This window comes from Vombatus ursinus, unplaced genomic scaffold, assembly GCF_900497805.2.
Source record: "Vombatus ursinus unplaced genomic scaffold, bare-nosed wombat genome assembly UNPS02009824.1, whole genome shotgun sequence".
Lineage (NCBI taxonomy): Eukaryota > Metazoa > Chordata > Mammalia > Diprotodontia > Vombatidae > Vombatus > Vombatus ursinus.
This window is the reverse complement of record NW_020949602.1, coordinates 38,386-51,609: the sequence shown is the minus strand read 5'-3', so window position 1 is coordinate 51,609 and position 13,224 is coordinate 38,386. Positions and strand designations below refer to the sequence as shown.

Genomic DNA, 13,224 nt, shown 5'->3' with positions numbered 1-13,224 from the left:
AAAAAAACAAAACATTTGTGTTAATTGTCATCCCAGAACCAGAGTCTGCACCTCAGAAGTTTGGTCTAAGCTATTGAGCAGTTTGGAAAAAAATCTGGGGGTTGTAGTGGACCGCAAGCTCAGTAGTGGCAGCGGTGTGGTGTGGCATTCACAAAAGCCAGTGCAGTCTTGGAGGGGCAGAACTGCCCGGACCAGGGAGGGGAGGGTCCCTCTGACCTCTGCCAGTCAGAGCCCACCGAGAGGATGGCATCTGGCTCTGGGCGCCATTGTTTTACAGAACAATCCTCTGGTGTGGGTAGTGAGGCGCCGAGGGTGGCGGCTTGGCCCTGGGCCACACCGCTGTCCTCTGAAAGCCTTTTTTGCCCATGATGCGCCATTCTCATCCAATCTCTGTTCATGAGCCGTTCCCCTGAATCGTCTGGTAAAACGACGGTCGTAACAATTCACGTTTCTGTAGCACTCTGGAAGTGTTCGTGTCCCCGTTTTATAGATGGGAACACTGAGGCCCCAGCAAACGTCAGAGCCAGAATCCCTGACTTCAAGGCTCGGTATTTCCTTCCCTGCACCTGGCTCGGGTCTTCTGTGTGTCCCCTTGTTGGCGGATGGTTCAGAGCCCACGGGAGCGCATGCGCCAGGGTCGGGGACCCCTGGCCGGGAGCCGTGGGGGTGGGGTCTCTGATGGGTGCCTGTGCCTCCCCTCCCCCCAGACATCAATGAGTGTGACAACCCGGACGCCTGCAGCCAGATCTGCATCAACTACAAGGGCTACTTCAAATGCGAATGCCACCCAGGCTATGAGATGGACGCGCTCTCCAAGAACTGCAAAGCCGCGGGTAAGGCCAGGGGAGGGGTGGGAGGTGCACCCACCTCCCCCAGGACCGGCGGCCTGGAGGCCGTCCCGTGAGAAGGATGGGCCCGGCCAGGCTCGGCCCCGGACGGCAGGACGAAGTGGGCGCCAGGCAGGGACATGGAGGCTGAGGGGGGCCCGAGGGCGGGAGCGCATCCGGCATCCATGGGGTCACACGCGGGCATGGGCCCTCCAACCCCAGACCGCAGAGCTGGGGGCACCTCCAGGAGCCTATTCCTGTGCTGCCTTTAGGCAGGCAGAGGATCGCTCCCATTTTACAGAGGAGGCTGCTGAGACCCGGAGAGACAGGGGCACCCGGCTGGGGGACGAGCTGGTCCCCAGGCACTGCCTACTGGTGCCCTCTCACCCTGACTTCATGATGATGGAGCTGAGGGGCAAAGCCTCGGTCATCCAGCCCTGTCCCTTCATTGTACAGCTGGGGAAACTGAGGCCTGGAGAGGGGGAGGGACTTGCCTAAGGTCTCACAAATAGGGAACTCAGGACCCTGGTACTCTGCCCAGCATCACGCAGCGCACACATGTGACACAGGGCACATGTGCACACTCACAATAATGACAACTGTCCACACCCAGACGGCTGTTTTCCTCTTTCTAAGCCCGTTCATATCCATTGTCTCGTTTGGTCCTCCCAAGAGCCTAGAGCTAACGCTTGGACGTCCACTTTACAGGTGGGGAAACTGACTCACCATTGAGTTAGGGCCAAATGCCGGACTATGTAAATGCACATAAAGAGGGCCTCCCCCGAGCCTGTGGAAGTCGGGGAGCAGGGCTGGAATGGGCTGGGGGCATTGGGAGGCTGGGAGAGAGGGAGGAAGAGGAGGGGGCAGAGAGAGAAGATGCAGAGGCAGCGTATGTGTGCACGCACATGTGTGTAGTCACAGGCGTCACGTCGAGGCCGACTCCGTGGGCCCTGCGTCTAGGTGCCCTGACATTCTGGGGCCCACAGTGGGGTGGCCTTGGGGAAAACCTTCCCGAGACGGTGCCCTGGCCTGTGAGGCTGTGATTGGAGCCTGGGGAGTAGGGGGAGCTTGGGGGGGCAGGGGATGAAAGGGGGAAGGGAGAGAAGAATTTAGGTTGGGGATTGAGAACTAAGGAGCGGGTTTTCTTAACCTCCAGTTAAGGAACTAAAGGTGGGGAGAAGTGGGGAGGGCGACTGGGAGCCAGAAGGAGAGGAGGAGGAGATGGGGATCTGAGGGAGAGCGGGAGGAAGGGAGGTTAGGGTGCTGGCAGGTGGGGAGCAGGGACGGCAGAGCCTGCGGTAAGCAGAGAGGTCCCCATGGAGGAGGAGGACTGAGGATAATCAGAAACAATCAGAGAGGGAGAGAGCAATGAGGAGAGGACAAAGAAAGGGGGAGAGAGAGACAGAGACACAAAGAGAGAGAAGAGAGAGAGAGAGATGAGGAGAGGGGAGTGAGAGGAAGAGAGAGAGAGACGGAGAGAGATGGATGAGAGGACAAAGAAAGGGGGAGAGAGAGACAGAGACACAGAGAGGAGAGAAGAGAGAGAGATGAGAGAGAGGGGAGAGGAAGAGAGAGAGAAGGGAGAGAGAGGAGAAAGAGAGAGATGGAAAGAAGAGAAGGGGGAGAGAGAGAAATGAGAGGAGAAAGAAGAGAGAGAAGAAGGGAGAGAGAGACAGAGAGAGAGGTGAAGAGAAGAGAAAGGGGAGAGAGAGATGAGAGAGAGATGAGAGAGAGGGGAGGGAGAGGAAGAGAGAGAAGGGAGAGGAGAAAGAGATGGAGCAAAGAGAAAGGGGAGAGAGAGAAGGATGAGAAGAGAGAGATGAGAGAGATGAGAGAGAAGGGAGGGGGAGAGAAGAGAAAGAGAAAGATGGAGAGAAGAGAAAGGAGAGAGAGAGAAAGGGGAGAGAGAGATGAGAGAGAAAGAGAGATGAGAGAGAGGGGAGAGAGAGAAGAGAGAGAGAGATGAAGAGAAGAGAGAGGGGAGAGAGAGACAAGGGGGGAGAGACAGAGGGACAGAGAAAAGAGGAGAGCCAGCCCGCGCCGGCCCCGCTCCCTCTGACCTGCTCCGCGGCCTCCTCAGCAGGCACCAGCCCCTCCCTGATCTTCACCAACCGCCACGAAGTCCGCAGGATAAACCTGGGCAAGCGGGACTACTCACCCCTCATCCCCATGCTCAAGAACGTGGTGGCCTTGGACGTGGAGGTGGCCACTAACCGCATCTACTGGTGCGACCTCTTCTACCGCAAGATCTACAGGTGAGCTCTGGCCCCGCCTCGCGCCAGCTCCAGAGGCAGCGGGGCTGCCCGCCTGGCCCGAGGAGATGAGCAATGGGGAGTGTATGTGCCCCCATTTCACAGATGACAAATGGAGGCTCAGAGATGAGTGGGTAATGAGGGTGTTAGCATCCCCACTCTTACTGAAGGAACTGAGGCTCAGAAAGCCCAGCCCTCAATGGTCACACAGCTAGGAAACGTCAGGGTCAGAATTAGAACCCAGCTCTCCCGATTTCATTGGTCATCCTTGAAGACTGCGTGTTAAGGCACATTGACACATCTCAGAGATGTGCGATTCCTGCAGGGTGGGTCCTCACTCCCCTCTTTACAGACTGCAGCCTCCCTGTGGCACGATCTGGCATCTTGGGGAGTTACCATGACCAGAAATGCCCGTCCTCTGGGGGCCAGGCCTTTGGTGATCAACTGCCCAAAACCCCACCAGCGTGGGCCTCGAATGACAGAGCCACAGTCCATCCCCCGGCCTGGAGTCGGTGGCTTTCTGTCTTGGGAGGGTCTGACAGCGTCTCCTGGGCAAGTCACTTCACCCTGTTTGCCTCAGTTTCCTCATCTGTAAAATGAACTGGAGAAGGAAATGGCAAAACCGCTCCAGTATCTGTGCCAAGAAAACCCCACATGGGGGCCGCTAGGTGGCATAGTGGATAAAGCACTGGCCCTAGAGTCAGGAGGACCTGAGTTCAAATCCAGCCTCAGACACGTGATACGTATTAGCTACGTGACCCTAAGCAAGTCACTTAACCCTGGTTGCCTTACTAAAAAAAAGTGGGGGGATGATCTTAGGTCAGCTAGATGGCATCGTGGATAGAGCACTAGCCCTGGAGTCAGGAGGACCAGAGTTCAAGTCTGGTCTCAGATACTTACTAGCTGTATGACCCTGGGCAAGTCACTTAACCCCAATTGCCTTAAAAAAAAAAAAAGAAAAGAAAACCCCAGATAGGGTCACAGAGAGTCGGGCCCAACTGAGCAACAGCAGTAAATGCTTGTTGTTTGAGCAGGCCGCTTCCTTTTTCTGGGCTTCAGTTTCCTCCTCAGTCACCCAGTTAGCAGGTGGCAAAACTGGAATTCAGATCCAGGATAATTGACTCAAAGCCCAGTGTCCAGTCCGTGTCTCTCCCCTCCCCCCACCCCAACCCTATTCTCTGGACCCGAGGCCCGGCAGGAGGAATCCAAAGACCTGAGTTTGAATCCCAGCTCTGCCACTTCCTACCTCTGTGAACACTTATCAGCCTCAGGGGCCTCTGGTACTTTCCAGCCCGAGACTGTGAGGCCTTAGCGTGACTGGGGCTGTTAGTATTCTAGGTTATCATGTGAGTGGCTCTGCTGCCACCTGGTGGCTGCAGTGGGGAATGCATGGGAGAAGGCTAAGACCCCATGTTCTACGTGTGGGAGCCCCGACTGGCCCCCACACTGACAGCCCCGTTTAGTATGAAGGTGTTACTAGTGGCCAGCCCTGCACATGTTAGGGGTCAGTTTCCCAAGGCCATTGTGGACGTGTGCCTGGACATGGGAGGGTCTCCTTGGAGGCTTTAATGGCTCCATGGTCAGTGTGGGTCAGCAGCGTGACCAGGAGGCCGGTAGAGCCGCGGCTGTCCTCAGTGTGGAGGCTGCTCTGTCCGGGCTGGCCCAGGTGACCTGTGAAATGCCTTCCAGCCCGAGGTCGGCCTCCCCTGGGACCTGGCCATCCCCAAACCCAACAGAGTCACTGAACGACGTTTACAGAGCCCTGCTGGACCAGGTTCCGGCTCGGCAGCCCCCTGCTGCTCTGACCTTGTCCCAGATCAGCCTCATTCTTTGCCAGGGAGCGCTCCTCCCCAGAGCCCTGGAGGGGAGGCTGGGACCTCTGGGCTCGAAAAGTGCTGTCTCCCTAAGAACCCTTTGCAGGCGGCAGTCAGCCAATCAGCAGGTATTTATTAAGCTCCTGCTGTGTGCAGGCACTGGTCCACACTGGGGATCCAAAGGAAGGTGGCATGAGCGTGACTATACCCATTTTATAGACAGGCAGCCTGGGATTCCAGGAAGTTATAGGATGGAAGGAGGTCAGTGGGTCTGATCCCCTCACTTTACAGAGGAGGAAACTGAGGTCTAGAGAGGAGGGGCTTGCCTGTGGTTTCACGGCTGGTGTCTGAGACAGGATTCAAACCCAGGCCTTCCTGGCTCCAAATTCAGGTCTCTGTAGCAAAGTGACTCGCCCAAAGTCACACAGCTAATAAGAGTCAGCCAGGATTCAAACTCAGGGCTCTGGTCCCCAAGCCCAGGGTGCTTTCTGCACTCCCGAGGGGCCTCTCTGATCCACTCACATCATTCCCAAGTCACAGTTTCTCCCTCCTCCCCCAGGTGATCCCATCAGTTGTATCTTTTTACCCATAGAAATTACGACTTTGGTTGTCTCTGGCTGAGAGGAGAGAGGAGGCAGAGAGATGGAATGGCTGTGGTCACGGAGAGCCATCCCGGTGTCTTAGGGAGAATTGAGGTCAGGCCACCCTCCCCACTGGGCTTTCCAGGGGACGATTAGCTCAGGGCCGCTTTAATCACCATCATTCACCAGCACTTTAGAAAACCCATACTTTTATCAGCGCAGGCCCCCCATTAGCCATCACTCACAGCAGCAGGTGATTTCGTGGGTTGTTGTAGCCAAAATATTTAACTCCTTGTGGCTAAGCCTTGGGCAGTGAGCCTCAGCCAACCTAGCAGCCAGCAGGACCTTGGACAGGGGCTCCTGGACCACACCAGAGGCCTGCCCCTTGTTCTTAGCTGGATCCTCACCCAGGTCACAGCAACTCGACGATGCTGTGGACAGAGCTCCTGGAGTCAGGAAGACTTGAGACCCTTACTAGCTGTGTGACCCTAGGCAAGTCACGTCACCCTGTTTGCCTCAGTTTCCTCATTTGGAGAATGAGCTGGAAAAGGAAATGGCGAACCACTCCAGCATCTTTGCCAAGAGAACCCTAAAGGGGGTCACGGAGAGTCAGACAGGACTGAGCAACAAAGTCGGGTCACGCCCTCTAACCCCTGGGCCCCCTTCCCTTCTCCTATACTTCTTCACTTGGTGATCTCAGCAGCTCCCATGGCTTTGATGACCACCTCTACCCTGGCTCTCAGCTCTGTCCTCCCTGAACCTCTCTGCTGACCTCCACTCTCACATCTCCGACTGCCTTTCACACATCTCACTCTGGGTGTCCAGTAGGCATCTTAAACTCAGCGTGTCCAAAACTGAGCTCCTTACATTTTTCCCAGAAGCCTCCCTGTCCCCAACCTTCCCTATTACTGTGGAGGGCAATGCCCTCCTTCCAGACCCTCAGGCTCACCATGTAGGAGCCATCCTGGATTCCTCATTCTTTCTCACCCCCCCTTTCCAATCTGCTGCCGAGGCCTATTGATTTCACCTCTGTAACATCTCTTGAATACGCCCTTCTCTCCTCTGCCATGGCCACCACTCGGGTGTAGACCCTTATCATCTCATGCCTAGATTATTAATATTTTTAATTATTAATTTTTATTAATTAGTAGTTATTAATAATCTGCTGGGGGATCTGCCTGCCTCAAGTCTCTCCCCACACCCACCCATCCTCCATTCAGCCACCAAAGTAACCTTCCTAAAGAAGATCTGACCACGTCACCTCCCTCCCACTCAGTAAACTCCAGTGACTCCTAATCACCTCCACGATCAAATACAAAATGCTTGGTTTGGCATTCAAAGCCCCTCATAACCTGGTTCCTCCCACCTTTCCTGTCTTCTTATGCCTTACTCCCTGACAAGTACTCTTCAGTGCATTGACCCTCAGCCCCTGGCTGTTCCATGAACCAGACCCTCTATTTCCAGACTCCGGGCATGTCCTCTGGCTGTGCCCCCTGCCTGGAATGCTCTCCCTCCTCATCTCTGCCTCCTGCCTTCCCTGGCTTCCTTTAAGTCCCAGCTAAAAGCCCAGGAAGCCTTCCCCAAGCTCTCTTAACTCCAGGGCCTTCCCATTGTTAATTATTTCCTATTTATCTCGTCCATAGCTTGTTTGTACATCTGTTTGCCTGTTGTCTCCCCTTTTCAATTGCAAGCTCCTCGAGGGCAGGAAATGTCTTTTGCCTCGTTTTGTATCTTCAGTGCTTAGCACAATGTCTTGCACATAGTAGGTGCTTAATAAATATTTTTGACCAATTTCACAGTGGCTAGGGCTCACAATCTGCTGGGCACAGCCTTTGAGAAGCTAGGATCACCTCCACACCACCGTGAACCATTCGCGCACCACTTTAGTGGAAGAATTAGAGAATTAGGCAGTGAGGTGGCTCAGTAGGGAGAGGCTGGGCCTGAAGTCAGGAAGATGCGAGTTCAAATTTGGCCTCCCATGCTTTCTAACTGTGTGGCCCCGGGCGCTCCATCTATCCTCTGCTTGCCTCAGTTCTCATCTGTAAAATGGGGATAATAATAGCATCTACCCCTCAGAGACATTTTGAGGGTAAAATGAGATAGTATTTATAAAGCACTTAGTGTAGTACCTGGCATATAGTAGGCACTCAATAAATCCTTCCTTCCTTCCCGCCCTCCCTCCTTTCTTCCCTCCCTCCTTACCTTCTTTCTTCCCTCCCTCCTTCATTCCTTCTTTCCTTCCTTCTCCTCCTTCCCTCTCTTTCTCTTTCTTTCTTCCCTTCTTCCTTCCTTCCTTCTTCTAGGTAGGGCTGTTACATTCTTGTCCTCATAGCCCGAGCACCTGTCCTGGAGCCTGGCCCATAGCAGATGCCTAATAAATACTTGTTAGGTTAGGTCGTCTCCAGTAATCACAAGAGCCAACATTTCTATAGTGATTCTCTAAGCCCAAATGACCTTGTTTAGCCCTTCCAGTCATCCTGTGGGGAAGGTAGCCCATACTTCCTTAGTATCCTCAGGGATTCAGCCATCCATTCATTAAGCAAATATTTATGTACCCAGTGTTTAGCACAATGCCTGGCACTTAGCAGATGTTTAATAAACAAAAATAAGACAGTCCCTGCCCTCACAGAGCTTATATTCTACTAGGGGAAAACGACATAGACACAGGAAATTATAGCTAGAAAGTCATTTCAGGGGAGAGGATGGTAGCTACCTGAGGCTACTGGATGCCATGGAAAGAGGGTTGGGTTTGGAAGGAGATGGCAAAATTCTGGCCCTTCCACGCAACCATATCTCTCCCCTCCCATGGGCCTCAGTTTCCTTACCATTAAAATGCAAGAGTTAGATCTGAGAGCCCTTCTAGAAGTGCTCTGGACATCCTATGAACTGAGGCAATCCGTGTAGGCTTACTGTAGGAGGCAGTGCCTGAGCTGAGCCTCAAAGCCAGGGAGCCCATTAGTCAGAGGTAAGAAATGAGAACATTGTGGGCACGGGGTACAGCTGGGGCTGACTGGGGCCCCGCCCTGGGCTTGTTTGGGTGGCTGCCTGGCCCCCCATCTGAGTCTCTGCTCCCTCCAGTGCTTTTATCGACAAGGCCAATGATCGCACAGAGCAGGTGGTCCTCATTGACAGCCAGCTGCACTCCCCTGAGGGCCTGGCGGTCGACTGGGTACATAAGCACCTCTACTGGACTGACTCTGGCAACAAGACCATCTCCGTGGCCACCGTGGACGGTGGCCGCAGAAAGACTCTCTTCAGCCACGATCTGAGCGAGCCTCGAGCCATCGCTGTGGACCCACTCCACGGGTGAGTCGCGTCTGGGGCGGGAGGAGGCTGGAGAGTAGGGGAGAGGGCCAGCCAGGCTCCATCTTGACCCTGCACCATGCGGGATGTGTCCTCAACAACGGCCCCACCGGCCCACAGGCTTGTTCAGCCCCTGGAAAGTAATGGAATGGGGGTAGAATATTGTAGCACCAGATTTTGTATCAGAAGACCTGGGTTCAAATCCATCCGTGAATAGAAGAAGCTACAAAAAGGCAGGTTTTGCCTCAGTCTGAGGAAGAGCTTCCTGAGGGCAGAGCTGTCCAAGGATCCCATTGGGAGCGTTGTGGGAAGATCCCCTGATACAGCGGGAGGTTAAACTAAGTCCCTTCCTCCTGAGATCTCACGATCTTGGATCCTGTGCTTAGTACAAGTCTAGAGCCCGTCCAAGTTCTCTTGCCCACTGTGAAGCCCCGAGATAATATTTATCAAGCACTTAGCCCAGGGCCTGACACAGGGTAGACAGCCTGGAGATGCTCATTCTCTTCCCTTCCCCTTTGGCCTTCCTGGTTTTTACTGTGGGACCTTGAACGAATGAATGAATATTTAAGTGCTTACTCTGTGCCAAGCATTGTGCTAAATTACATTGCTGTGTTTCTCTCCCCTCTCTGGCCCTTCTAGGTTCATGTACTGGTCTGACTGGGGTGACCGGGCCAAGATTGAGAAATCGGGGCTGAATGGAGTGGACCGGCAGGTGTTAGTTCTGGACAACATCGAATGGCCCAATGGGATCACCCTGGGTGAGTCTAGAGATGACCCAGACCCTCTCTTTGCCATCGCTAGTCTTGGGAAGCCTGTTAAGTATCCCATCATGTCCAGCACCGCTCTGGACCCAGACCGTCTTTTCTGGAAGTGTCCACTCTAACGCAGATACACTCAGTAGATAGCCCGACAACCTGATAGAAACATTGTGCCAAGACATGAATGGACCAAACAAAGATATAGACACAGACACATAGACGTAGAAATAGACGTGGACTAAGCATAGATAGCAGTGCTTTAGAAGACCTATGACATCATCATTGGAGGCTGCATGGTATAGCGGAACATTGTGTGTGTGTGTGGGGTAGGCGTGCTCTGTGTGGTGCCCATTCCGCCAGCCCTTTCCTCCGTGTTTATAAGCTCTTCGCATCATATTGTCATTCAGTCCTGTCCGACTTGCGTCCAACTCTGTCCACGACCCCATTTGGGGTTTTCTTGACAAAGCTGCAGAAGCAGCTTTGTGTTGTGTAGAATTAGGCAGCTGGGTGGTTCAGTGGATAGAGCATTGGGCCTGGAGTCAGGAAGACTCGTCTTCCCGAGTTCAAATCCAGCTAGCTGTGTGACCCTGGGCAAGTCACTTCACCCTGTTTGCCTCAGTTTCCTCATCTGTAAAATGAGCCGCAGAAGGAACGGCAAACCACTGCAGCGTCTCTACCAAGAAAACCCCAAATGGAGTCACAGAGAGCCGGACGTGACTGAACAGCAAGGTAGCAGAGCCCAGACGCCAGCCTGGGTTTTCTGACTCCAGATTCGGTCCTTTCTGTTGCGCCATGCTGTCCGCCTCTCCTCTGGTCCAGCCACGGCCTGAACAAGATCCCTTTCTCCAGCATGCCCGGGCCTCTTTCTGAAGACCTCCAGTGGCCGGAGCCTGTTGCTTACTAAGGCATCCCATCGTGCTTTCGGACACTTCGGTTGTAAGGAGCATTTTAAAAACTGAATCAGAATTGACCTGGAAGCCTCCTGCACCGCTGCTCTGAATGGCCAGGCCACGGGAAGTCAGAGTAAAAACGCCTTTCCTCCTACTGTTCTGTGGGAGGACAGAAGAGGAAGGTTAAAACCCTGGGGCAGAGGACAAAAGGAGGGGAGGGAAGGGATGGATCTTTCATCCCTTCAGTGTGGCAGTTGCTAACAATAAACAAAGCCCTCAGAAGCCCTGGGGGCCAGGGAGGCAGAGGGGCTTGAAGCCTGGCCTGCCCCAGGTCCTCAGGGGCTGCCTCCTTGTGCTGGGCCAGTGGAGAGAGGGAGGCACCGGGCTGCCTGTGGCAACGGAACTTCCTTGGTGCTGATTGGACCCCCACTGTAGACATGCCTACGCTGGGGTCTTTGGGTCCTGGAAGCCGTCTGATGGCAGACTGCCGATTGCCACAATGTCTCCGCGAACCCAGGACATCCCCCCCGTGGAATGGGCGGGTGAGCAGACATGCTGGAGCGCTTCAAGCTTGGTCTGACATCAAAGACGCTAACCCCCAGCCATGACCGGGCATCTTGACTTTCATCCTGCCGCTGGACTCCGATGACTCTGGAGGAGAGTGAGGCCGACGACGTGGTGCTGTTCTGCCTCACTTCACTGCAGTCCACGTCCGAGTCAGGGGGTCACCCCGATGTCATTGGTTCACAGATAAGTGCAGTCAGAAGTGCCGGACTTGAGAGCCCCAGGGCCGGGGTTCAAATCCTTTCTCTCGTGTAACTCATCAAGTCGCATTCCTTCTTTGTCTTCTCCTTTGTCAGATAAGTGTGAAGTCGCTGGATTTGAGTTCAGGCTTTGCTGCTCTCGCTCTGTGACTTTGGACAAGTCACCTGTCCCCTCTGGACCCCTACTTCTTCTTCTGAAAAATGAGGGCGGCCGCGCTACTTTGCAGCAAGATGGGGAGAAAATTTGGAACTCAAAAGCTTGTGGAAATGAATGTTGAAAACTTAAAATAAATTAATATTAAAATAAATTAAAATTAAATTAAAATTAATTTAAAAATAAAAAATGAGGAGGTTGAACCAGAAGTCTCTTAAGGCCTCATCGCAGTTTGATCACTCTCTGCTCCTATAGGCCCAAACTGGATGGGACAAAATAAGCCACATTCCAGTCAATCCAGGTAGGCTTCTTTGGGGGGATGCTACTGAAGCGTCAACAGTAGCTGGTAGTTTATCCCATATTAGGGAATTAGATGAGGAAAATGGACTGCCCGGCTCTCCTTGGACCCAGAGGTAGATCCCCAATACCATGCTGGTCATTAAGCTTGGGCAAAGCTTTGACTCGCACCTTTACCTTCTGAAGTACTGGCAGGACCCAGTTCTTCCTGTGTGGAGCTCAACAGGAAAGGCTCTGGCAGATTCCATAGAGCCGATATAAAATGGAGTTGGGCTAAAGTCACCCAGAAAAGCCTGGCCATGGCCTAGCTCCAGAACCATATGCAACAGATCAGGCTCAACCCTGGAAACGATAGGGTGGGAGGAGTGCCCTATCTTCTCAGATCATGGTCCCCCAAACCCGCCTGGAAGAGAAACTAAAGTTCCCAGAAGGCTGCAAGGGCTGTCTTGGTTCAAACATTTCTCAAGTGCCTTCTTTGTGCCAGACGAGGCAACCCAACAAGTGGATGGACAGGACCCGAGTTTAAGTCTTGCCTCTGAAATATTTTGACCGGGTGACTGTGGCCAAGTTATTGGAGTTCTCAGTGACCCTAGACCACTCTGAAACTCTTCAGTTACGGAAAGAGTGCTGGTCTAAATTGGTAGAGGCAATGTCCTCGCCAAGAGTTCCCCAGGCCAATGAAATCACAGGTTCAATCTTTATCTTCTATCCTGTGTGCCTAGGCACTGAGCTAGGCCCTGACATACCAAGACAAAAATGGAAGAGCCCCTGTCCTCAAGGAGTTTATCCTCTGCCTGGAGGAGATACCATTTACGTTTACAAGTGTGCACAAAATGAAGACAAGGAAACATTGTAGTGTAAGTTCCAGCAGCTTGAGCCAAGAACGAGCCAAGGGATTGAGTGAGGCAGTACAATACTGGGTGGGTGAGTGGGGCTGCAAGCAGGAGCTCAGGTGCACTGAGAATGGGATAGGACTGTGGAGGGGACTTTGGGACCAGGCAGGCTGGGGCCCCCTGTTCTTGTGCAGACTTTAACTGCATTTCACCGAGTGGAAAGTCCTGCTCTTAGGCCATGCTCTTAGCTGCCCATTTCCTCGACTTTCTTGTTTGTTTCCATCTGCCACTGGAGCTCAGACCACTTTCATTTCCCCATGACCTGGGCCTGTCACAGCCTCCTCTGCTGACACACAGGAAAGGCAATGTCTGGGGGAGCTGGGTCCTCCTGATCAGGATGCCTGCTCTCCCCTGTGCCACACCCCTCTGCCTCCATGGAGACCTCCCACCTTACCCAAATCCCCTCCCTTCCTTTCCGGCCAGATTTGCTGAGCCAGCGTCTCTACTGGGTGGACTCCAAGCTGCATCAGCTCTCCAGCATCGACTTCAATGGTGGCAACCGGAAGGTCCTTATCTTCTCTGTGGATGCCCTGAGCCACCCCTTTGGGATTGCAGTGTTTGAGGTAAGCCAAACACATCAAATATCAGTACTGGAAGGAACCTTTGAACATGGAATGTCAGATCTGGGAGGGGTCTTAGAACAGGGGAGGTCAAGGCTAGGAGGGGCCTTAGAACAGGGGATGTCAGAGCT

At 53.5% G+C, this 13,224-nt stretch overlaps 1 protein-coding gene across 1 annotated transcript in view; it reads left to right on the top strand.

Moving 5' to 3' along the window:
• LRP8 (LDL receptor related protein 8) overlaps positions 1-13,224 on the top strand; it is a 132,287-nt gene that overhangs the window by 102,319 nt on the left and 16,744 nt on the right. The window contains exons 10-14 of the mRNA XM_027852724.1: positions 708-833; positions 2,908-3,082; positions 8,553-8,780; positions 9,417-9,535; positions 12,957-13,096. Coding sequence (XP_027708525.1) covers positions 708-833; positions 2,908-3,082; positions 8,553-8,780; positions 9,417-9,535; positions 12,957-13,096 — 788 coding nt within the window. The remainder of the gene's footprint in view (positions 1-707; positions 834-2,907; positions 3,083-8,552; positions 8,781-9,416; positions 9,536-12,956; positions 13,097-13,224) is intronic.